Source organism: Cebus imitator, unplaced genomic scaffold (assembly GCF_001604975.1).
Source record: "Cebus imitator isolate Cc_AM_T3 unplaced genomic scaffold, Cebus_imitator-1.0 Scaffold19, whole genome shotgun sequence".
NCBI lineage: Eukaryota > Metazoa > Chordata > Mammalia > Primates > Cebidae > Cebus > Cebus imitator.
In genome coordinates, this window is record NW_016107334.1 from 9,847,936 (window position 1) to 9,873,094 (window position 25,159).

At 46.8% G+C, this 25,159-nt stretch overlaps 1 protein-coding gene across 1 annotated transcript in view; it reads right to left on the reverse strand.

Annotated features, from left to right (window-relative positions):
- ADAMTS17 (ADAM metallopeptidase with thrombospondin type 1 motif 17) overlaps positions 1–25,159 on the reverse strand; it is a 331,102-nt gene that overhangs the window by 253,202 nt on the left and 52,741 nt on the right. The window contains exons 5-7 of the mRNA XM_017518719.2: positions 12,020–12,103; positions 10,815–10,972; positions 3,737–3,780 (exon numbers count right to left, since the gene is read on the reverse strand). Of these exons, the coding sequence (XP_017374208.1) occupies positions 3,737–3,780; positions 10,815–10,972; positions 12,020–12,103 (286 nt within the window). The remainder of the gene's footprint in view (positions 1–3,736; positions 3,781–10,814; positions 10,973–12,019; positions 12,104–25,159) is intronic.

Genomic DNA, 25,159 nt, shown 5'->3' on the forward strand with positions numbered 1-25,159 from the left:
TTAGGGAAAAGGAGGGTGGCAGGGGGTGGCTCTCAAGAGGTGGTCAAAGCAGACACCTCAGCCGCCATGGAGCCTTCTGTTCCTGATTGTCATGGTGGGCGGATAAAGTTGTACAGGTAGGAAGACGTCACAGAACTTTACACAAAAGCATGCCGAGAAATGAGTGTGTGCAGAAACCAGTAAGCCTGAAGAGCTGTAGTCTAGCTCACAGTATCGGGCCCATCCACTTCCTGGTTCTGAGAGTGCACTGCAGGTATGTCAGATGTTACCACTCGACAAAGCTGGGTGAAAGGTACAACAGACCCCTCTGTACTGTTTTTGGCAGTTATTGTGACTGTATAGTTATTCAGAATAAAAACATTTTAAAGTCCATCAACAAGTTGCATGCTGAGAACAATATACAACTGCCAGAACCCTGGTTTTCATGTTTTTCCGCTCATTAAATCATCTCACTGTTCTTACTGACTGGTTTAATCATCTGTACAAGCAAAACATGACATAAAAGTAATAGGTATATTAATAAAACATCATATAAGTTTAATTTTTTTTCTTTAAAGGCATCAGTTCTTTGGAGAAGCTGAAGATCACTGAGGTCAGAAGAACACACGACGGGGCCCAGGAGCGAGGCTGGGTCTGCCCTCAGCTAACCAGCTGTCACATGAACAATAAAAGGCTTCCTTGTTGAGGAAGTGAGACATAGGCACCTGGGAGGGGAAATGAGGACATAAGACAGTCCCAGGTAGCATGTGGCTAAGCATCAAATGAGTAGTGCTATGGATTGACTGTGTCTCCACAAAATTCTTATGTAGCAGCCCTAACTCCCAATGTGACTCTATTTAGAGAGAGGACCCGTAAAAAGTGACTTAAGTTATATGAGGTCATGGGGCGGGGCTCTAGGCCAGTATGACTGGCGTCCTCCTAAGAAGGAGAGACAACAGGCAGGTGCTCTCACAGAGGCAAGGCCAGAGAGAACTCAGGGAGAAGGCGGCCACCAATGGCCAAGGGCAGAGGCCAAATCTGCCGGACCTGGATCTCGGACTTCAGCCTCCGGATCTGGGAGACAACACATTTCTGCTGTTGAACCCATTCAGTTTATGTGGCATTTTGTTATGGCAGCCCAAGCAAACCAATAAAAAGTGGTATGGTGATGTGGCTCAGCAAAGAAGATGCTTGATTCGAAGCAGCTGTCTGCTCTTCACCAGCGGCCCGAATACAGGACGTAACCACAATTAATGGCATATTCCCATGAAAAAAGAAAGCTTTTATATAATCAAAAGAAACTGAAAGCTAGCTATAAATCCTGTGGAAGAAAACCACACCATTATATACACAGTTTTAGTGATCACCGGAATCAGAGTTCCTTCATCTGCATTCATTCATTCATTCATTCATTCAGTCAGTCCTCCTTCATTTAATCAACCAACCAACAGCAGTGACCAAGCCTCTCTATCCAGTGCCAGGTACTGAAGGCCACACAGCCTGGAGGCCAGAGCTGGGCTCTGTGGAGTGCAGAGGCTTCCAGGAGAGAAGTGCAGGCAAGGGCTACATGATGGATGGATTGTGTCTCCGCGGGGCAAGCCAGGGAGGAGGAGGAGCACAGAGCAGAGGCGACCCCGGACAAGGGGACTGTAAGCAAGGCTGACCTGTGAACCCAGGGACAGAGCAGCCACTCCTAGGGACAGCACATGCCTGGCAGTCCTGTTGACAGACAGAGGTCGGCCCGTACACGTCTCCATGGCCCCAACCTGACCTGGGCCTGCGTCAGCCAGCCCTCCCAGGAAGCATACTTCACATGGCCTTTCTCTAGCAATCCCTCACAGAGACAGCCCCCAAATAACAAAGCAGGAGTTGGCTGCTTGCTTTGTAACACCTTGCTCTCGGATCTGTTTAGAGGACCAATGAAATATAATCTATTAAAAACCATTTTGCACTGGGCACAGTGGCTCATGCCTGTAATCCCAGCACTTTGGGAGGCCAAGACGAATGGATCACAAGGTCAAGATATCGAGACCATCCTGGCCAGCTTGTAAAACCCTGTCTCTACTAAAAATACAAAAATGAGCTGGGTGTGGTGGCGGGTGCCTGTAATCCCAGCTAGTTGGGAGGCTGAGGCAAGAGAATCGCTTGAACCTGGGAGGTGGAGGTTGCAGTGAGCCGTGATGGTGCCACTGCACTCCGGCCTGGGCAACAGAGTGAGACTCAGTCTCAAAAAAACAAAAAAAATCATTTTGTAAACTCTAAAATGTGACATGAAAGACACTTATCAAAGGCTCTTGTGAGTCACCTAATCCAAAGTGATCATTTGATGGATTAAGAAACCGTACATGCCCAAGGCCACCCAGCTGGTACCCGCCAGGGCCAGAACAAAGGCTTGGGATGACTCACTGCCGGGGCTCCATGAGCAGCTCAGCTGTTCCACATGTCAATTTCATAATATTATGTATTTTTCACACCTATATTGTTTTCTTTGATTTTACTACAACTCCAAACATAAACGATTCACAATTTTTATTCTGGCCACGCTATATGATATTTCGCCCTCCCGATGAACAAAGGTTTGTGTTATGGCAAAACTGGACACACCCTTGACATTTCCCGTTTTAACCAAACACTCTGTTCCTACACTCAAAGAATGGTTTCTGTTTGAAACCCAAGAGAGGTCAAGAGCAAACCAGGCAGAACTGAAGGCGGGTGAGAAAGGAAAATGGCAGGAGGAGGGGAAGGGGAAGAAGGAAGGGGTGTTTTCCCAGCACTGCATGCCACTTTCAGTGTTGTCACACTCAAAAGCGATTAGCACGGCAGCAGAGCAGGTGGAAGAGATCAGATTTTTTTTTTTTTTTTTTTGAGATGGAGTCTCGCTCTGTCACCAGGCTGGAGTACAGGAGCACGATCTCAGCCCACTGCAACCTCTGTCTCCCAGGTTCAAGTGATTCTTGTGACTCAGCCTCCTGAGTAGCCGGGATTACAGGTATCTGCCACCACACCCAGATAAATTTTTTTTTGTACTTTTATTTTTTACTTTATTTATTTTTTTCCCATTTATTTATTTTATTGCATTTTAGGTTTTGGGGTACATGTGAAGAACTTGCAAGATTGTTGCACAGGTACACACGTGGCAGCGTGATTTGCTGCCTTCCTCCCCATCACCTACATCTGGCATCTCTCCCCTTGCTATCTCAGGGTTTCACTATGTTGGCCAGGATGGTCTCCATCTCCTGATCTGTGATCTGCCCACCTCGGCCTCCCAAAGTGCTGGGATTACAAGTGTGAGCCACCGCGCCCAGCCAAGATCAGAAGTCTTATAATACAGAGTCACCCTTCACCTCTTAGAGTGAAACTCAGTAAAGGTCATTTGTATGCATGAGAAGAACCTGCTAAGCTTCCACCTGACGACCACAACTGTGTAAGTTAGCGGGCTGCCTCTCCTGCCTGGGTGACCAAAATGCCCAGAGCCAAATGCGGTCCCAACTGCAGACACCTTGGAGCAGCCTGGTGGCTCCTCCCCTTGGCATCACTTGTCGTGTCTTCCTTACTGACCCTTCATCTAGATGCCTTCTGCCATGAATAACTTCGAAACATTACAGGAAAATTAAAAAGGGAAAGTCAAAGACCAGCTTGCAAGAAGAGAGGCAACAGAAGTTCGCCGCTTGTTTCAGGAGGGTTCCTCCCCTGGGATCAAGCCCGATTCCCCCAGGTGTATCAGCCCCTCGGATTATTATTTCAAGTCTCAACTTACCAACAGTGTCACATGGTTCATCTTTCTGTACACAGAAATCCGTCCTAAAAAAAAAAATAAAAGCCATCGTCAGGTATATGCAGTATCCCCAAGGAAGGGAGAAGAAAACATTGTCAATTACCCTCAAGTAGTCATCCCATGAGGTTATCCTTCCAGTGGCCACAGGCCACAGTGGACGGTAACAGGCAGCCATGTTCAGCAATAGTAACCCATCCAGATTTCCCAGGGGTAGGTCCATCTACACCACACGAGACCCTTCTTTTACAGAGGAACGATTCTATGCGTAACAGTTGCTGGAAGGACTCTTTGCGACGGCTGAAAACGTTTTGGAAGATGTTTGCCAAGTCACTGATCAGAGACAATTCTCAGACAATAGCATCCAACTGCAGTGGCTTCCCCAAGCCGCTCTACTGAGGCAGCAACTGGTTTTTGATGCCGTAGTGACCATGTGTCACTTTCACAAGAAGACAACAAAAAGTCATTTTTAAAAACTGTATTCCTCTACCATGCAGCCATAAAAAAGAATGGGATCATGTTCTCTGCAGGGACACGGATGGAGCTGGAGGCCACTATCCTCAGCAAACTGATGCAGGAACAGAAAACCAAACACTGCATGTTCTCACCTGTAAGTGGGAGTTGAATGAGGAAAACACATGAGACTCATGGTGGGGAACACCACACACCAGGGCCAGCTGCGGGGGTGAGGGACACGGAGAGTGTGAGGAGGAACAGCTAATGGATGCTGAGCTGAACACCTAGGTGATGGGCTGATCTGCCCTGCACACCACCATGGTGCATGTTTACCTATGTAATAAACCTGTACATCCTGCATATGTACCCCAGAACGTAAAAGTTGAAGGAAAGTAAAACTGTATTCCTTAAATCTCCTCAGGATCCCCCGGGTGGGCACCTGTGGACCAATGAGACAGCAAAGATGCTTGAAACCTGGTCCAGCCTGGTTCTGCAGGTACAAGGGGATCATCTGGCCTCTTGTGGTGAAACCAGGGGCCTGGGCTCTTCTTCTCTAACAATGGAGCATCCCCATGGTTCTTCGTAAGTTTCCATGGTCAAGAGTTGACCAGAGGGCTGGCTGGGGCAGGACTCAGCCTGGAAGCCTGGTGAGGAGCCATACCTGGCCCAGACATGGCCCCTCCTGGGCCCCATGCTCATCTTCTCTCAGGGCCCAAAGAAAGCTTGAGATCCACACTATCCAAAACGTCACTCCAAAACCAAAACGGAGAATAAATATCACAGAGATGAAAAGGCCTAGTGACTTGATTTTTCCAGCAGACTCACTTTTAGAAGATGAAGGAATAGGTGATACAACTGGCAGAGAGGAAGCCAATTACAAGTAGGGGCACAGGTGTGCTCACTGGCCCAATACCTATCTAGCTCCAGTCCAACGTTACTGATCTGGCACCCTTCCCATTCCGCTATTTTGAGCAAAACACTCTCTGTCTCTCTCTCTCTCTCTCTCTCACACACACACACACACACACACACACACACACACACACATGCAGAGACCAGCCTGACCTAAGACCTCACTCCACGGTTTCTCAGAGATGTGAACAGGACGTGTTTAAAGCTTTGCCCATTGCCTTAGCTAGGCAAAGGGAGAAAGGGAGAAAGGCACGGAGGCCTCAGTCCGACAGAATGGAGGTGGAGCCACAGGCCAAGGCCAAGGGTGAGACGGGTGCCATTGTGGAGAGAGCCAGCCCTGTTGGCGGAGGACCCCCCTCCGCGTGCTCTCCCATCCAGTGGCTGCCCTGAGGGGAAACAGGCAGTCTCAAACGACAGACCCCGAGGCATCACCAGCTGCTTCACCAGGAAGAGGCGAGAGGTGTGTCCAGCTCAGGGAGGGGCAGCTACACTCAATTACAGGCCTGTCTGGAAACGGTCATTTGAATCTGAATCTCTTCTCTCCTTCCTGTTCAAGGCCCTTTCTCAAAAGAGAAGCAGCAAGTCACCTGCCTGCAGGGGCGGCTCTATCTCCAGGGATCCTGGCTTTATTCCGTTCATTATCAGGGACACCCACATCTTATGTCATCCCACTGCCAACTCACATCAAACTCCCAGGCAGGGACTGTGGGGTTCACTCCAGGAATGAAAAGAAAATGAGGGCTAGACTCGGCTCCCAGCCCCTACGTCCACTGAAACTCCAAGGTGCCTTCCTCAAGGCTGACGTGAATCTGCCTGGCAGGGCTAGCTTTGTGGGTGTCTGACCCCCGCCCTGGGCTAACGCTCTGGGGTCATGGGGTCCCATGTTTTCATTTTGTACTGGGCGCCACAAGTTACGCAGCTGGTCCTGTGCATAACCCACAGCCAGGCACACAGCTGGGACTTCATACATTCTTTGATTAATTGGCTGACGTTTCCAGACCCTTCCAATAGGCCCGGCAAGCTACCCAGCAGCCATGGCCTCACCAGCATTGCAAGCCGGAGAGCAGAGCAGCAACTTCCACGGATGCCTGCTGAGACCTCACCACGAGCAAAGCCTGGCGAGCCGGCTCCTTGGCAGAAGGTGGAGGGAGGGCATCCTGGGGAGCGAGACAGTGTTACACTGGAGGGGACAGTCTGGCCAGAGGGATCCTGGTGGTGCAGCCTCGGGCCACCTGTGTCTGCTCTGGCGTCTCCCGGGCACTCTCACCAGGAGCACAGGCCCAGGCTCAGGGAGGAGTCCTGTGTTCCCAGCTTCCTGGGTCAGTCAAGCCCTGAGGCCTCTGTGTGGACTCCATGTGGTCCCAGGCCCAGTCCTCTCAGGGGTCCTTCCTAGTCGCAGACGCAGCTGCAGAAAACCCAGCTTCCACCGCTTCTGGCTCAGCAGCTCCTGCTGGACATGACGTCATGCTCACGTCCTCCACGGCAGCCACCTGTCAGGGGATGTCTGGGAGAATACACTGTCCAGCTCGAGCACAGCCCATAAGGGGAAAAAAGAACCTTAAACGGGAGGAAACCCTCACGTTGGCCGGTCCTAACTCAGGACCAGGAGGCTGTCCCCTGAGCGCAGCCCAGCCCGGGCAGCCTCAGCTCGGGTTACGGTGGGAGAAAAGGACAGCTTCTCCAGGGCGGCAGCTGCCTCACACCCAATCTCCGTGTGAAAACATCAGCCTGTTATTATCCCAACCTAGGGAATTGCAGCTCTCTACTTCTAGTTATTAAACACGGCTTCCCCGCCAGCTCAGCTTCCTGCCCAACTCCAGAGCTGCCTCTCCCGGCCTTGAAAGAGATCCTCAATTTAACATCTGTGAGGACGCAAAGGAGGGGCCATGCACTGATCCGTTCAGGCCAGTAGCCCCACGGCAGCAGGTGAGATAGACCGTGATCGCTGACATAGCTTCAAGGCATCAGCCCGTAATATAGAAGAAAGCTCAGGCTCCCAGGATGGCGACAGGTAACAGCTATGCAAGAGGCCAATTGAAGGCTTGTTTTCTGCGTCCCTGGATGAGGACACTGCCCATGCCCCCAGCATCCTCACCCAGAACCACTCCCATGCAATTAGGACCCCTCTCCAATGTGCTTAGTTAGAACAGAACATTTTTATTATAAAACTTTTTATTGTACTAATACATGAACATACAATTTACTATGGTAACCACTGAGTGTAAAGTTCAGTCATGTTAAAGCCACTGTCACGCAACCATCACCGCTATCCACCTCCAAAACTGGCATCCCACATTGAAACTCTGTACCCACAAAATAACAGCTCCCCACTCTCCCTTCTCCCCAACCTCTAGCAACCACCATGCTTTGTCTCTATGAATCTGACCACCGTAGGTACCTCATGTAAGTGGAATCATGCAGCATTTGTCCTCAAGGTTCATCCAAGTTGCAGCCCGTGTCCGAATCTCCTTCCTTTTTAAGGCTGAGTAATATTCCCTTGTACATAGATAGCATGTCTGTTTATCCATTCTTCCATCCAAGGACATTTAGGTCACTCCCACCTTTTGGCTGTCATGATAACGTTGCTGTGAACATGAGTGTCCAAACATCCGAGTCTCTGCTTTCAATTATCTGGGGATTCAGTTCTTTACGGTTCAGAAGTGGGATTGTATGGTAACTCCCGTTTTGATTTTTCAAGAAGCCATCATATGGTTTTCTAAAGTGGCTGTACTATCTTACGTTCCCATCAATGGTTCACAAAAGAGTTCCAATTTCTCCACATTCTTCCAACACTGGTCATTTTCCATTGTTTTGTGTATTAGTCCGTTTTCATGCCAGTGATAAAGACATACCCAAGACTGGGCAATTTACAAAACAAAGAGGTTTAATGGACTTACAGTTCCACATGGCTGGGGAGGCCTCATAATCATGATGGAAGGCAAAGGCACGTCTCACATGGTCGCAGACAGGAGAAGAGAGCTTGTGCAGGCAAACTACGTCTTGTATGATCATTAGATCTTGTGAGGCTTCGCCACCATCCCGAGAAGAGCACAGGAAAGACCTGCCCTCGTGACTCAGTTACCCCTACCAGGTCCCTCCCACCACACGGGGGAATTGAGGATGAGAGCTGGGTGGGGACACAGCCAAACCATGGCATTTTGTTTCACGGCAGCCACTGTAAAGTGTGAGGTACAGAAAAGAACATTTCTACACAAAATATGTCCTCTGTCTTAAGTTGGGAGGGTGGAAAATGAAAAGAAAGTCTAATTTACAGCATCTCTGCAGTGAGGGTGTATCACGACAGCTGAGGTCTTTTTGTAAAAGGGCTAATACAGATGCTTTGTCAACAGTCATCTTGGTGACATTTATTGCCTCTGGAAAACAAACGCCATTCATCTCCAAATCCAGACTACTTACAAGTTCCTTCTCCACTCATTGAAAGGAAACAGCAGGAAAGAGATGAAATTTTTTTTTCAATAGAGGGAAAAATTCCCATGAGTGATTATTTAACAAAACACAAGAAACTGCAGATTTTCTATAGTATTTTTAAAGCTATATTCAAAGTAGAAACCGTGGGAGTTTAGCTGCATATTCCACAGATGACGTTGTTTAAGAGTTCCTCTAGGAAAATCTTTCAAACCAAATATAATTACCATTTGGAAAATCAGCTCCATTAACCTAAAATCATGCACAGACATCGTTCCCAAGGACTCTTGCTTGCTCCCCAGATTGAATCCGCGCTCAAATTGTGGTACCCTTAACCTGAACACTGCAATACCCAGGGCATTCTACAGAAAGCCTCACGGTCCCCAAATGCCATTGCAAAGTCACTTGAGCAACAGCAGCCTCTGGCCAGTGGGTGTGGGCGGTCCCTGCTCTTAAGGAAGGTGGTGCCTGGAGGCTCCCAGTGCTCACTGGAGTGGACAAGACCAGGTCAAATCATACACCAGGTCACGTTCACCCTTGGTCCTTAATGCCTGCTAGCGCATCAGCCACATCAGACAATCAGAATTACTAAAGACACTTTTTCCACAATGTCTCTTCAATAATTCTGATTGTCCATGATAGGGCTTATATATGGATTATATATTTAATCATACCCTGTAGAAGCAGCAAGTATTCTCCTAAGGGATTGCCACATACAAAGCACACTGTTAAATGTGTAACAAAGCATGCTTAGGGTTGGAAACTGACAAACCTCCACAGACAGTGGGCAGGCATCTTTTTGGTAACACGTAGTGGCATTGTGTCTATTCTGGGGTTTTTTTCTTTTTCTTTTTTTGAGATGGAGTTTCGCTCTTGTCACCCAGGCTGAAGTAGAATGGCACGATCTTGGCTCACTTCTGGGTTCAAGCGATTCTCCTGCCTCTGCCCCCCGAGTAGCTGAGATTATAAGCCTGCACCACCACACCTGGCTAATTTTTGTATTTTAGTAGAGATGGGGTTTCGTCATGTTGGCCAGGCTGGTCTCTAACTCCTGACCTCGGGTGATCCGCCCACCTCAGCCTCCTAAAGTGCTGGGATTACAGGCATGAGTCACTGTGCCTGGCCTATTCTGGGATTTTTGAAAGGAATCAAGCTGCACTGTCCGGTGCTTGGGACAGGGATCACAGAATTTCCCAGATGACTTTGAGACGTCATGGGGCTCAGAGTTTGCAGCACATGGCCTGAGAGATGCAACCAAAAGCATTTCTTGACTCAAAACCCAATGTTAAGCGAGATTTAACTCTATGTGGAGGACCAGGCGTAGTGGCTCATGCCTGTAATCCTAGCACTTTGGAGGCTGAGACAGGCGGATCACCTGAAGTCAGGGGTTCCAGACCAGCCTGGCCAACATGGTGAAACCCCATCTCTATTAAAAACACAACAACTAGCCAGGCATGGTGGCACACGCCTGTAATCCCAGCTACTCAGGAGGCTGAGGCAGGAGAATCACTTGAACCCAGGAGGCAGAAGCTGCAGTGAGCGAAGACTGTACCATGCACTCCAGCTGGGTGACAGACGGAGACTCTGTCTCAGAAAAAAAAGTCCCTAGCTTTCAATGTTGACATATTCCTAGCGACTCTAACTAAAAGCTGGTGTTTTTAACCTAATGGATTAAGTTACTAAGAAGTATTTCTGTGTATTTTATAAAGGGAGATTTTTGGTATGAACACGTAACACGTTGTTTATGTTGTTAAAGTCAAGCAACCAAAAGAAACATCAGTGGTCCTCAGAGAGGGCCGAGACATAAGGAAAAATGACACAGCCACTGACATCTGTGGAGGTAACCCCCAAAAAGAAATGGTCCAAGTGCTAACCCTCAGTACCCGTGAATGTGATCTCACATGGAGAAAGAATCACTGCAGGTAGAATCAAGTTAAGATGTGGTCACGCTGGAGTGAAGTGAGCCCCAGTCCAGTGACCTGCGTCTTTATAGGAAGAGGGAAGTTTGGACAGACAGACGCACGGGGAGAACGCCGTGTGAAAATGGAGGAGGGACAAGAGGGACACAGCTACATGCCCAGGCATTGTACCTACCTCAGAGGTGGACATCCTGATTAACCCCCTCTTACTGATGAGGAAAACAAAACCCAGACAGGTGGCCCAAGGTCCGATTTCCAAGCCTGAATTCCCAACAACATGCCTGTTTCCTCACCGAAGGGAAACATCTTTTCCCACTCGCATGTCAGTTACAGGCCAAATCCCGTTTTACCTGGTCACAAACACAGCAGCGTCCACCAGCGGTGGGTCGTCCTTCCCGCCGGGAACCTGGTTGCTGCCGAGGTACCGCGCTCCTCCATACTCCTCGTTCTGCCAGTGACAGAAGCTCTCCAGGGACCGCTCACCATGGTGCCCAATGTGCAACTTAGCCTGAAAGAAATCGGGGGACAGTTAGAGACACAAACGCCTGGGGGGCCAGAGTTTAGATCGACACTACGGCAAGGACGTTAAGGTGGAGACAGTCACTCGTTGAGACACCATTTAATGACTCACGGCCCTCTTAAGAAAAGCCTGATGCTAGTGGGTAAGCAGCATAGCATCAATCTGCAGAGACCATCAGGGGCCTTACATATAGGTACGAATGGAGACGATGCTAGTAAGAAAAGGCATCTTCTTCTCTTCAGACAGAACAGTATCCCAAACCAAGCAATGCTCCCTCAGTCTCACGGTGATGAAGTCGACTCGCCAGGTAACATCAGCACATGGGAAGGTGCTCCATTGAAAGACCAGAAAACAATGCTGCCGTGAACCCAACCTAGGGTCAAAGCTCTGATGCAGTTTCAGAAGGGAAGTCACCGGGCCAGGCGCGGTGGCTCATGCCTGTAATCCCAGCACTTTGGGAGGCTGAGGATCACAAATTTGGGAGGCTGGGCAGATCACAATTTCAGGAGAATGAAATCATCCTGGCCAGCACAGTGAAACCCTGTCTCTACTAAAAATATAAAAAATTAGCTGGGCACGGTGGCAGGTGCCTGCAGTCCCAGCTACTCATGAGGTTGAGGCAGAAGAATGGCTTGAACCTGGGAGGTGGAGGTTGCAGTGAGCCGAGATCACGCCACTGCACTCCAGCCTGAGTGACAGAACGAGAGTCCGTCTCAAAGGAAAAGAAGAAGGGAAGCCACAATGTCAGAGATCTCCCCGTTAAGATTTGGACGTAACCTAGCGGGACCATGCGAGAGCCTCAGGGAGAGGAGGGGGATGTGTGTGGGCTTCCCGCTCAGGCTTGAGATTCTCAACAGCCCGCCCTCACACCACGCCACCAGTACTGATGCCAGCTTCCCTCTCACGCTGGCAGAGCTACAGAGGGCACTGAAGACCGGCAACGCCCTGGAGCCCCACTTAGCATTCAACAACAACTGGGAAGCTCTGGCCAGGCCACATTTTCTGCATGCTTGAAAGGTGCCCGTGGGGACTCACCGGACGTTGTTGTAGCAGGACAAGCTTGGTCACTTGAATATTAATTTTAATCCCCAGGCTCTGGTGCTGAAACATATTGTACACCTATCAAGACAGAAAAAAAAGATATAAATGTAAAATTTTTTAAAAATATAGTAGTATCCTGGATGGGAACTTGGGAGAGAGAAAAGAGATTACTTAAAAATAAGGGGACATGAATGAAGGGCAGACTTTAGTTTATAACACTCGATCAGTATTAGTCCGCTAATGACAACCAACATACCATTCCAACGTGAGAGGCTCATACTGGCAGAAACTACGTATGGCAGCTCTCTGCACTAACTCATCAATTTTTCTGTACATCTAAAATTGTTCTAAAATACAAATTCCATTCACAAAAGTATTAAAAATACAGGTTGTGCTCTTCCAGTATTAAAAAAACTGAAGAACAATTATGTAAAACTCAAAGGCCAGTGTTCATACATCAACTCTTATTGAAACAAAAAATACAAATATGAAAAACATAACCCAGATTTTATTTAAAAGGTTTTCCAAGAAAGCCAAAAATTTCCTTAAAAATGAATTTGCCAAAAGAAAAATGTATATGAGAAATCTCTAGAATCATACACATGTGTACAAACATACATATACAGTATGCTTATGTATGTCTATAAAGCTATGCTGGAAATATACATAAAAAACACATATAGGAAAGGTAGTGTTGAAAAAAGGAAAGGGCTGTTAGATGATTCTGGCAGGAAGCTGAAAACTTCCATTCTGAGCTTTCATGCTTGGCGATAAAAGGGGACCTTCATGAAGGGGTGGGGGAGCCAGACGCCTGTTGCACGCCAGCCTGTGTCATTGCTAACCCTTGCCACGCCCACCAAAACTGGCATCTCCACCACTCTCAGCTGGGCAACAGGAAAACCAGTTCCTTCAGGTAAAGCCACCTGCGTGAGACCCACAGCCAGGCACGACAACTTGATTTAAACTCAGCCCTGTCCAGCCAAAAGGTCTACATTCCTTCTTTATTCCCTAAAGTCCCATTGTAACCAAAGTTTGTCACTGAAATAAATCACAGTAACAGAAAAGGACCTATCTTCTCAATTTTGTTGCAGAACTTAACTGTAAGGACCTCAACATCAAGCAGTGACAGGAAAGTGATTCAAGAGGAAGAGAAGGGAACTTGGAATAAGGTGAAGGATTCAAAGGTGACATGGATGGAACAAGCCCCCTGCAGCTGACAATCCCAGGTCATTATGACTCTGCCAAGTTCCTTTTCCGTCACTCAGAGAAAGCAGGACGTGAGAGGTATGCGGAGAGCATACTAAAGGCAGAGGCAGCTAGAAAGTGTGGAGGGAACAAGAATAAAATCTTTTGAATATTCTGCTTGGTTTTTACCTATAGACATAACACAGGTAACACAGGAGGGAGAATTTTCCAGCAGGAGCATTAAAACTTTCTCCAGCTGGTGCTGTGTTCACGCTATCAGCGCATCAGCAGCGGCAGCAGGAAGCGATGATCATGGTAGACAGCACAGCCAGGGTCAACTCAGGCCAAGCTGAGCAGCCCAACGCGGCCGCACCCAGCCCACAAGTGCTGGAAGCCAGAGACGCAGTGTGTGAGCATCTCCGTGACAAAGGCATCAGCTTTGTCACTGCTTTAATTTTACTCTTTGAAAACCATTATTACAGTTAAAAAAATCTATCTTTGTGTGATATAATATTCCTTCCCACAAGGAAAAATAGAACACATCCAATTGTTCTGTTCTTACCTTTGTTATTTCCAAAATCTCCTTTCCTCATGAACAAGTAGCTGTTTTTTTGTTTTGTTTTTGTTTGTGTGTGTGTGTGTGTGTGCGCGCGCACGCACGTGCGCACGCATGTGTGTGTGTTTTAATACTGGACCATCCACAGGCCAGTTCTGAAGTCATGTATTCATGACCTATCCCCAAGCCTGGGACAGGAGGGGGGAGGCACCTAACTTGCCTTCCCCCTCCCTGCTCCTTGTTTTGATAGTTCAAGAACCACCCAATAATTTTCCCTAAAATATTCAGCATCAGAACTGGGTCCAAACTGGTAAACTTCAGTTCAAAACACGAAAATTAGGAAGAAAGAAAACTTGAAGTCATGAGGGAGAAAATTCAAATTGCAGTGTTGCTATCTGAGATTACATACTGCAATCTAAACACTGCCTGTCATGTCAATCCCAGTCAAAACCCAAAACATTAAAGGATACTACAGATTTAAAGAAATAAAGGGATAAAGCAATCCTTAGTGATATTATAATATGCCACAAAAGGAAAGACCGCAAGGAAGAATGCAAGTTTCAGGAAGAACCAAACTGTAGGAATAAGCTCCCTTGTCAAAATCACCCATGTTCTCCTTGCCAGACTGATGACAGTTGAGAGCACGCCATATACCACTCACCCAAAGCTCAGCCACTTCCCGTGATACAAATGCCACCAAGAAGATGAGAGATGGAAGGGGGATGGAAAGTTTCATGCTCCAGGGGCTGGGGGGAAGCAAAAACGGGAAGGTGGGTATAGAGTTTCAGATTTGCAAGATAAAAAAGCTGTAAAGATTGAACAACAAGGTGAACGTAAGAATACTAAACTACACAGCTAAAAATGGCTAAGACGGTAAATTTCATGTTAAGTGTATTTTACTACAATTAAAAGTACAAAACTCACTCATTAAAAAGCTTCATGCTCTAACTATTTAACGAGTACAGAGTTTCAGTTTTGCAAGACAAAAAAGCTGTAGAGATTAATTGTACAACAATGTGAATGTGGGAATACCGAAGCACACAGTTAAAAACGGCAAAGACGGTAAATTTCACGTTAAGTGTGTTTTACTACAATTAAAAGTACATTCATGCTCTAATGTTCTCTAGCAAGCCTTGTAAGAAGACATTTCCTCTTGACATGTAACCAGGGTACATGACATCCAAGAGAGCAGGTACCGAAGCCTGAGCATGGCTCAAGCACTGTCACCTGCCAGGTGCTGACCACAGCCTCTGACAAAGGTCAGAGCACAAGGCAAGGTGCACACACAGAATCTCCCTTGAGGTCCTGCGCCAAAGCCAGCCAAGCCAGATGAAAATCCACCGACAGCCACAAAACACAAGGTACAAGCCTCAAAGACATGTAACAGAGTCTCCTCATCTTTTTTTTTCCCCATGGAAACTCATGCTCAGGAGAAGTCTTGGAGGCAATGGCTACACGATGTTTAGAGAGACACCTGGTTGGGGAGGGAACAGCGCAGCCAAGCGTCTGGAAATTCTGTCTCCGGCGTCCAGCTCTGGCTGTGTCCCAGCAAGTGTTCAGAGCCCTGGCTGCATTTGTCACATTTCCTTGGCAGCCTAGGGGCCTAGCAGGGTAGATGCTGCTGCCAGCAGCACACTGCAGCTTCTCTGGCTAGGAAACGTGGGGACACAGTAAGGGAAGGGCAGACAGGGACCAGAGAAGGGGCCGTGGTTGGGGACACAAGGAGAGGAGCTACTCACCACGCCAGGCTGGGCTTCACAAGGGCACCAGCTACCTGTATGACATCAGGCCTCCCCAGGGACAGACAGCGACCTGTGGGTGACACTCTCAGATTGCATACACTGCCATTCAGACCCCTCAACAGGAGGGAGCTATGTTCTGTAGCACAGTACCTGTGAGTGGGGTCCCCAACGCAGCAGCAGCATCAACATTACCCCGGCACTTGTTTGAAACGCACATTCAGGAGTCCACCCCAGCCCCACTGAACCAGAGACCCTGGGGGTGGGCAGGCCATCTATGCTGAACAATACACCCTCCCCACCCTGCTCCAGGGCCTCCACACCCCCCGGAGTGTGGGAACCAGTGAGGGCTCTAGCACTGTGCTCCTCTTGCTGGACACCAGAGAGAGGCTTGTTGTCTCTGCCACATGGTAATTGAGTAAAATTGATGTCATTTTCCCTCCATACAGAACTTGCCTGGAACAGCTCAGGTTTTTCATTCCACTCCACGGTCGTTAAGGAAGCTAAGAACAACCGAAGCTCTGTGAAGCGGCCCCATTTTCCAATTTGGCTGCCCACACCCAGGGTTTCTGGTATCAGCACCACCTGTTTCCGTCTGCAATTTGTTCTTTAAAACATTCCCGCTGCTGTGTCACCGCCACCCCAACCAAAGGAGAAGCACATGACATACACACAACTGTACCACACACAGCACACCTGGAAAACCCATAACAGTGGGGCCACAGCACCTCTCTGCAGCTTGGGTCAGCTCAGGCACCCGACCTGATGGAGGCTTGGGCTGGGTGCAGTGAGTCAGGCCTGTAATCCCAGCACTTTGGGAGGCTGAGGTGGGTGGATCATGAGGTCAGGAGATCGAGACCATCCTGGCCAACATGGTGAAACGCCGTCTCTACTAAAAATACAGAACATTAGCCAGGCCCGTGGTGGCATGTGCCTGTAGTCCCAGCTACTCGGGAGGCTGAGGCAGGAGAATCACTCAAACCCGGGAGGCGCAGGCTGCAGTAAGCCGAGATCATGTCCCTGCACTCCAGCCCAGACAACAGACTCAGACTCCATCTTTAAAAAAAAACAACACAAACCAGAGCACATCACTCTTCCCATGCAACAGCTTCCCACTGCCTGGAACGAAGCCGCTCTCCACGCCCTGGTGTCCAGCCTGCAAGGTCGGCCTGCCTGCCTGCCTCCCACGGTGCCCACCACCTCCCTCCCCATCACCCACAAGCAACCAGCCATTTCTGTGCCTCTCCAATGCTAGCCTAACCCTCACTGGCTGACTGATTATGTTGGCTTACTACCTTCCCCTCTAAGGTTACCTCACTCCTCTCAGAGAGGTGGCCCCGATACCCCTGTCGCTGCTGTCACTTGGTTTTCTGCACAGCACTTACCACGGTCTGGCTTTCCTTCTCACCGATTTGTGTGCTGAATGTTGTCTGTCATTCCTACATAAGCACCATGAGGACGAGACCTCCAGTGGTTCCTACTCTACCCCAGAAGAGGACAGGAGGGTCCCCAGCACACACTAAGTGCCCAATAAATAAACCTCAGGAGAATCAATTGTTTTTATATTTCTGGTGAAACACATACAACATAAAATTTACCATCTCAACCATTTTTAAGTGCACGACTGTGTACTTAACTGTAGTGTTAATTACATTCACGGTGTTGTACAACCAACCTCCAGAACCTCTTCATCCTCCAACACGGAAATGCTATACTCACGAAACACTAACTCCCCCTTCCCCCAACCCAACCCACATTCTACTTTGTTTCTATGACTTGTTTACTGCAGTTACCTCACATAAGCAGAATCATTTAGCACTTGTATTTTGTGACTGGCTTGGCAAAATGTCTTCAAAGTTCATCTATGTTGTAGTGTGTGTGAGAATTTCCTTCCACTTGGTCTATGTATCTGTTTTTGTACAATGGAACAGAAGCAGGAATCCAGAATAATGCCCATACCTACAACCATCTAATATTTGACAAAGTCGACCAAAATAAGCAATAGGCAAAAGACTCCCTACTCAATAAATGCTGCTGGGATAACTGGCTAACTACATGCGGAAGTATGAAACTGGACCCCTATCTTTCACCATATACAAAAACTAACTCAAGATGAATTAAAGATTTAAATGTGAGTCCTCAAACTATAAAAACCTTAGAAGGCAGCCAGGCCAGTGGCTCATGCCTATAATCCCTTCGCTTTGGAAAGCCAAGGTGGGCAGATCACGAGGTTAGGAGTTCAAGATCAGCCTGATCAACATGGTGAAACTCAGTCTCTGCTAAAAATACAAAAATTAGCCTGGCATGGTGGCACGTGCCTGCAATCCCAGCTACTCAGGATGCCAAGGCAGGACAACTACTTGAACACAGGAGGCAGAGGTTGCAGTGAGCCAAGATTGAGCCACTGCAGTCTAGCCTGGGTGACACGAGTGAGACTCCTTCTCAAAAAAATAAAAATAAAAACAAAAATAAATAAAAGAAAACACAGGAAATACCTTTCCGGACATCAGCTTTGGTAAACAATTCATGACTAAGTCCTCAAAAGCAACCGTAACAAAAACAAAAATTGACAAGTGAGAGCTATTAAATTAAATAACTTTTGCGTAGCAAAAGAAACTACAATTTGTTTCTGTATATACCCAGGAGCAGAGGTCTTCCATCATGTGTCATATGGTTGAGCTTACTCTATACTCTAGCCTTGTGGTAGCTAGACACATCGCTGGGATTTTGATCGACTGATCTTTCAGTTTTTACTTTTTAGGGGCTAAACAGCATCTACTGCTATATTCATTGAGGAAAACTGCCCCCGTGGTGAGTTTTAGAGAATGGCAGGGACCTTCTCCCCACCATTGACCTCAGTGGGTGGAGACTCACTCTGCCCGCTTCCCACCATTGACCTCAGTGGGTGGAGACTCACTCTGCCCACCCTACCAGCCCCAGAGCAGTCCCCGTCCCTGAATTCCCTTCAGGGCTCCGATTCCTGGAGGAGGGGCAACAAGCAGTCAGGAGATGTTCTTGGGACAGAGAAGCAGCAGCAGCAGGAATCCAGCCTGAGAGGTCAACCCTGCATGACCAGCCCTCATTCCTGACCTGACCTTAGCCTCGATCTCTCCTGTTGCCTGGCCTCCCAAGTTCCCTCCAAACTTTCCCCCAAAAACTCTGAGCCTGCAGACTCAGTCCTCATTTTGATTCTGAGGACTCCCTCTATTCCTCCGATACTGGGGTTCCTTTTCTACCTAAGCCAGCCCAGATCCAGCTCCTGTTGCTTGTAATCAAGATCCCCAACTGATCCAAGAGCCAAACCCATTGCTCTGAGGTTTACAAGACTTTCTTCCTTGTTCAAAAATGAGACCACTTTGCATGATGCCAGTTTTCTTTGGTACCTCGCTCAGGTTTCATAAGCCCTTAAAAATGGCCAAGGTGGATCTGCTATGACTGTGGCTATTTCTTCTGTGACTCTGAAGCTATTTCTTCAACAGGGTGTGAATGAGAAGACATTTGTAGCCACCAGCTGTTCTTTCTTGGTGCAGTTTTTTTTTTTTTTTTTCTTTTTAATCATGCTTGTTTTATCTTCTCCATCTTTTATCACCCTCCGTAAAAGACAAGACCCACAGGAGATGGCCCATAATTCAGTAGTCTACCTCAGAGGCCATGGAGGAAGGGTAAATATATTATTATATTTATGCATAAACACTTTCAAAAAGAGCTTAATACACCATATCCGCAGGATGTGCTTGGAATACAAAAGGCTTTCCAGAAGCAAATTTGCCAAGGAATTAACAAAGTAAAGCCAGTGTTTATTTCAGTGACTTCAGCACTGAATCCTTTGCAAAGGATGTTGGTATAAGGCATCAGTCACTCATTTATGCATTCACTGACTACACATCCACGTTTCTGGATCACCTCCTGCATGTGTCATCTGTAAACAGAAATCATTTTACTACTTTTCCTATTTGGATGCCTTTAACTTCTTTTTCTTGCCTAACTAGCTAGAACTTCCAGTATTATGCTGAATAGAAGTAGTAAAAGCAGGCAGTCTTGCCTTGTTCCTGATTTTACAGAAAAAGCTTTCAGTCTTTCACCACTGAGTATATTAGCTGTGAGTTTTTCATGTATGACCTTTATAATGTTGAGCTAGTTTCCTTGTACTCCTAGTCTCTTGAGTGCTTATATCATAAAGGCTGCTAAATTTTGTCAGATTCTTTTCCTGTATAAACTCAGGTGATCATTTGGTTTTTTTCTTTCACGTTGTTAATGGGATATATCGCATTTTTTACAACTGATTTGCCTATGTTGAACCATCCTTGCATTCCAGAAATAAATCCCACTTAATCGTGATGTATAATCCTTTTAATATGCTATTGAATTTTGTTTCTTAGTATTTTATTGAGGACTTTTGCATCAGTGAGTATATGGAATATTGTTTTCTTATTTATAAGGGACTGTAGTTTTGTTTCTTTTCTCTGGCTTTGTTATCAGGGAATGCCTGTCTCACAGTATGAATTAGGAAGTGTTTTCTCCTCTTCAGGTTTTTTGGAAGAATTTGAGGAGGACTAATGTTAGCTCTTCTTTAAATGTTTGGTATAATTTACCAATGAAGCCATAAAGTCCACGGCTATTCTTTATTAGGAGGTTTTTGATTACTGATTCAATTACCTTACTAATTATGACTCTTCAAATTTTCTATTTCTTGTGATTAAGTATTGATAGATTTTGTGTTTAGAAATTTGCCCACTTCATCTAGGTTATCCATTTGTTAAAATGCAATGGTCCACAGTAGTCTCTTAAAATCCTTTATGTTTCTGTAGAATGGGGAGTAATGTCCCTGCTTTCATCTCTGGTATTAGTAATTTGAGGCTTTATCAGTCAATCTAGCTAAGGTTTGTCAATTTTCTTAATATTTTCAAAGAACTAACTCTTGGTTTCTTTGGTTCTATTGTTTTTCTATCCTTTTATCTCTGCTTTAATCCATAGCTAAATCCAAAGCTAAATCCAAGCTAAATTCAAAGCTAGCAGAAGGAATGAAACAACTTGTTCTTTTAGTTCCTTAAGTTGTAAAGTTAGACTGTTTGAGATTTTTCTTCTTTTTAAATTGAAGCGTTCACAACTATACATTTCCCCCAAGCAGTGCTTTTTCCTTGTCCCATAAGTTTTTTTTGTTTTGTTTTGTTTTTTGTTTGTTTGTTTTTTGAGACAGAGTTTCACTTTTATTACCCAGGCTGGAGTGCAACGGCACTATCTCAGCTCACCGCAACCTCCACCTCCTGGGTTCAAGTGATTCTCTTGCCTCAGCTTCCCAAGTAGCTGAGATTACAGGCACATGCCACTACACCCAGCTAATTTTGTATTTTTAGTAGACGGGGGGTTTCTCCCTGTTGGCCGGGCTGGTCTTGAACTCCCAACAGCAGGTGATCTGCCCACCTTGGCCTCCCAAAGTGCTGGGATTACAGACGTGAGCCACCGCACCCAGCCATCCCATAAGTTTTGACATGTTGTGTTTTTGTTTTCCCTTGTCTCTAAGTATTTTCTAATGTCTCTTGTGATTTCTTCTTTGACTCATTGGTTATTTAGTAGTATGTAGTTTAATGTCTATGAATTTGTGAGTTTTCTACTTTTCCTTCTGTTATTGATTTCTAACTTTACCCCACTGTGGTCAGTGATAGTACATTGCATAATATGAATCTTTTCAATCTCATGAGACTTAATTTGTGACCTAACACATGGTCTGTCCTGCAGAATGTTCCATGTTCCTTGAGAAAAAAAAAGTCTGTTGTTGCTTATAATGTTCTGTGTATGTCTGCTAGATCCAGTTGATTTATTGCGTTACGTCTTCTATTTCCTTATCCTCAGTCTGGCTGTTCTATCAACTAATCAGAGTGGGGGTTGAAGTCTCCAACTATTACTGTACAACTGTATTTCTCTCTTCGATTCTATCAATTTTATTTCATATATTTTGATGATCTGTTACCAGATGTGTAAATACTTATAACTGCTATAGCTTCTTGCTATATTGCACATTTATTAATATGTAACGTCCCTCTCTGTCTCTTGTGGCTTTTCGATTTAAAGTGTGTTTTGTCTGATGTTAGTTACTCCTGATCTCTTTTGGTTACAATTAGCATGAAATTTCTTTTTCTATCCTTTCACTTTCAACCTTTTTGTGTCTGGATCTAAAGTAAGTCTCTTGTAGACCTCATATAGTTGGATCTATGATTTAAAAGAAAAATTCATTCTGCTGTCAATTTCTGTGGCTGAAGTCTAATTAATTTACACTTTAAGTAATTACTGATAAGGAGGGACTGACTTCTACATTTTGTTATTGGTTCCCTATATGCCTTATAATAGCTTTGTTCCTCATTTCCTTCATTACTGACTTCTTTTGTGTTTAGCTGATTTTCTCTCTCTCTCTCTCTCTCTCTCTCTCTGTGTGTGTGTGTGTGTGTGTGTGTGTGTATAGTGTTTTTTTTTGTAGTGAAACTTTTAATTCCCTTTTTTAATTTTCTATTGTGTATATTCTCTAGTTATTTTCTTTGGGGTTAGTAAAGGGATTATATTTAATTAGGATTAAAGTTATAACACTCTAATCTGACTCTACACCAGCTTAACTTCAATGGCATTAAAAGCCTCTGAAGCAGAATGTTTTTTTAAAAGCAAATAAATATGGAATTGTAAATTCAGATAAGGACTACCGAGTACAAAGCAGGCTTCTACAGAGGAAAACAGGGTGGCCCTCAACAGAGGGATCAACGAGGGACCCTCTGAAGGGACATTTGCACAGAGTTCTAAAAGGTAGAGGAACTCGTTCTACAAGGCATGTAAGCAAAGCATTCCTGACAAACACAGCAAGTCAAGCTTGGGCTGCGTGGTAAAAGTCATTGTTGAGATGGCAAAAAGAATGAGGGCCAGGAAAACCAGGTGGGCCCTGGCCATGCAGGCTGAAGGGCCACATGAAAGGTGGGGGGAGGGCAGACTTCCCCATCCAATGCAAGGGGAAACGACAGACGGGCTCAATGCTGCCTAGTGACAACACTCCAATTCTGCTGGAAGAGGACCCTGTTGGTTATTAGGTAGCAAGGATTCAAGATAGAAGAAAACAGAAGTGAGGAGCCTGGCAAGGAAGCTCCAGCAGCTGTCAAGGCCAGAAATCATGGCAGTCAGTCCAGAGTGGAGACAGAAAGAAATAATGGGTTCCAGACATGCTTGTCACCTTCGACAACGTGAAGTGGGGTCCCTAGGTCCTGAGCTGGAGTCCTTGCCCTACTGAGTACTCACAGGCTCTGCACCCTGGCTGTGTCATCTCCCCAAGCTTCTACTTCCTTCTCTGTAAAATGGGAATGACAAAGTCCACCAGGTGTGAGAAGGTAGTAACGTGAAGGCACCTTTGTGCTGTCTGGGATGGCTGGTACATCGAAGCCATTCGTGTCTTCCCTTGGGGCTGGTGGTTGACACTAATCTATCAAAACCGTGAGAAGCTATAAAAATCTGGAGCAAACACTTGATGCCACATTCTCCCAGCTCTGGCCACGTTATCAGCTCTCTGAGGCACTGCTGGCCCCTGGTCTGCCTTGGGGACAGGGGCTTGTCTGGGTTCTGCCTTGGCAGTCAGGGCAGCACACACGGGTGAGCCAGGCCTCTTACGACACAGACCCAGGCGGGAGGGTCTCTGTGCTATTTCCCACAACCCAGAGAGAAATGTGTTGGAATGAAGGTGGCAACCAACTCCAGCAGGTTTCCTTCCAAACCCGGAGGGGTTAAGGAGACAGAGCCACTCCCATCCCACAGCCCCACAGAAAACATGCTCTGGAGGGAAACAGATGGGCTTGCTGGCACCACCTTCTCCTCTCTGCTGTGGGGGGCTCCTCTAATGACAGGCCTCCTGGCCCAGCCACAAGCCTTTCCCTTCCTCCCGGCTTAAAGGGTATCTCACTTGCTAACAGAAAACCATTTCTAAAACAGCCACAGGCAGGAGAGAATTCTTTGGATTTCCTCAACTAGGATTTGCGGGATTGAGGAAGGGAGGGGCCGGTGGAGGCGGTCTTGTTGAAACAAGGTGTCATGTCTGAACGGAACTTGTTTTTCAATTTACCGAATGGTGGGCCAGGGCTAGCATGGCAAGAAAGGGCTGCTGCCGTGTCAGCCCACCCGTGGGAGAGGTCTCAGGACTCTGCTTCCATTTGTCTTCTGTTGTGGATCAAAAGGACCCGGAAACCCCAAGTACAGATGACAGAAGGGCTCAGTGTCACCACACCCGGCCCTTCTCACAGCGGGTTCGCCCTTATTAGGCAGGCCTCATCAGGAAACATCTCAATCCAAACCTCACATGTTGGCCCCAGGTCTGCCCTCGGCCCCCGGCTCTTAAGCCTCTGCTGTCTTAGTAGAAGCTGCTGAAGGGGGTGAAGGGTGTTCAATCAAAATCAAGAAACAGAGCCCCTCAGTGTTTATAGCCCACGAGGGGTGCAGGGTGGGAGGGCCCATCTCCGTGTACCAACCCCATCCCTCCCCACTCCCTCCCTGGAGTAAAAGAGCCACCCCTGCCTGGATGATAAATTATGAAAGCAAATATCAAAGCAGAAGCTCTGCCTTATTACTGCCTTAGCTGTTGTAATGAATGTTTATTCCCTGCACTTGTGCCCTGGATAATTAAAAAAAGACAGAGAGAGAAAATCATCTGCAGATGAAAGGGTCTGCTGCAGAGCCCAGTCCCTTCAGCCTCCTCTCCGGCATGCTCCGGGCAAGGCAGCCCATCATTAACCGGCCACCGGGGAGACCTGGGCTTGTGCTCATGAAGAACTATTTCTCAGAAATGAGCACCATCAAAAGTTAACCAAAGCAATTCCATTTCCAGGTATATGCCCAAAAGAACTGAAAGCAGGGACTTGAACAGAAATTTGCACACCCACATTCACGGCTGCGTTAGTCCTAACAGCAAAAGGTGGAAACAGCCCAGGCATCCACTGATGGATGAATGGAGAAGCAAAACGTGGTGCACGTCCGTGCAATGGGATAATACTCATCCTCAAAAAGGTAGCAATCCTGACACAAGCCACAACATGGATGAACTTTGTGGACATCATGCTGAGTGAAATGAGCCGTCTGTCCACAAAAGGATAAATACTGCATGATTCCACTGCCAGAAGGTATCTAGAGTCATCAAAGCCATACAGACAGAGAAAATGGAGGCTGGCAGGAGCTGGGGGAGAGGGAGACGGGGAGACAGTGTTGAATGGGTAGGAAGTTTCTGATTTGGAGACCGTGAAAAAGTTCTGAAGGTAGATGGTGGTGACGGTCGCACGACAAGATGAATGTGCTTTAGGCCACTAGCTGGAACACATGAAAATGATTCCAATGGTGAATTTTACATGACATACGTATTTTACCACAATTAAAAAAAAAAAAAAAATAGAAACGTGCCAAAAGCATTTTTTTAAGTTAATGGAAATTCCAGAGTTGATGACTCTGACGGAGGGGTGGGAGCAGCCTGGCACCCTCACATGCCCGCTGAGGCCTTGTCAGAAAGCAGAACCCTGGCCCAGGGTCCCGGGGGCCTGACTGGCAAGCGTGCCCTGCATTAGAGCCTGGCTTGTAAGGAAACACGTGGGTCTCAGCTCAACATGAGGCCTCTGCTCTCTGAGCACCACCAAAGCAGTCTTGCTT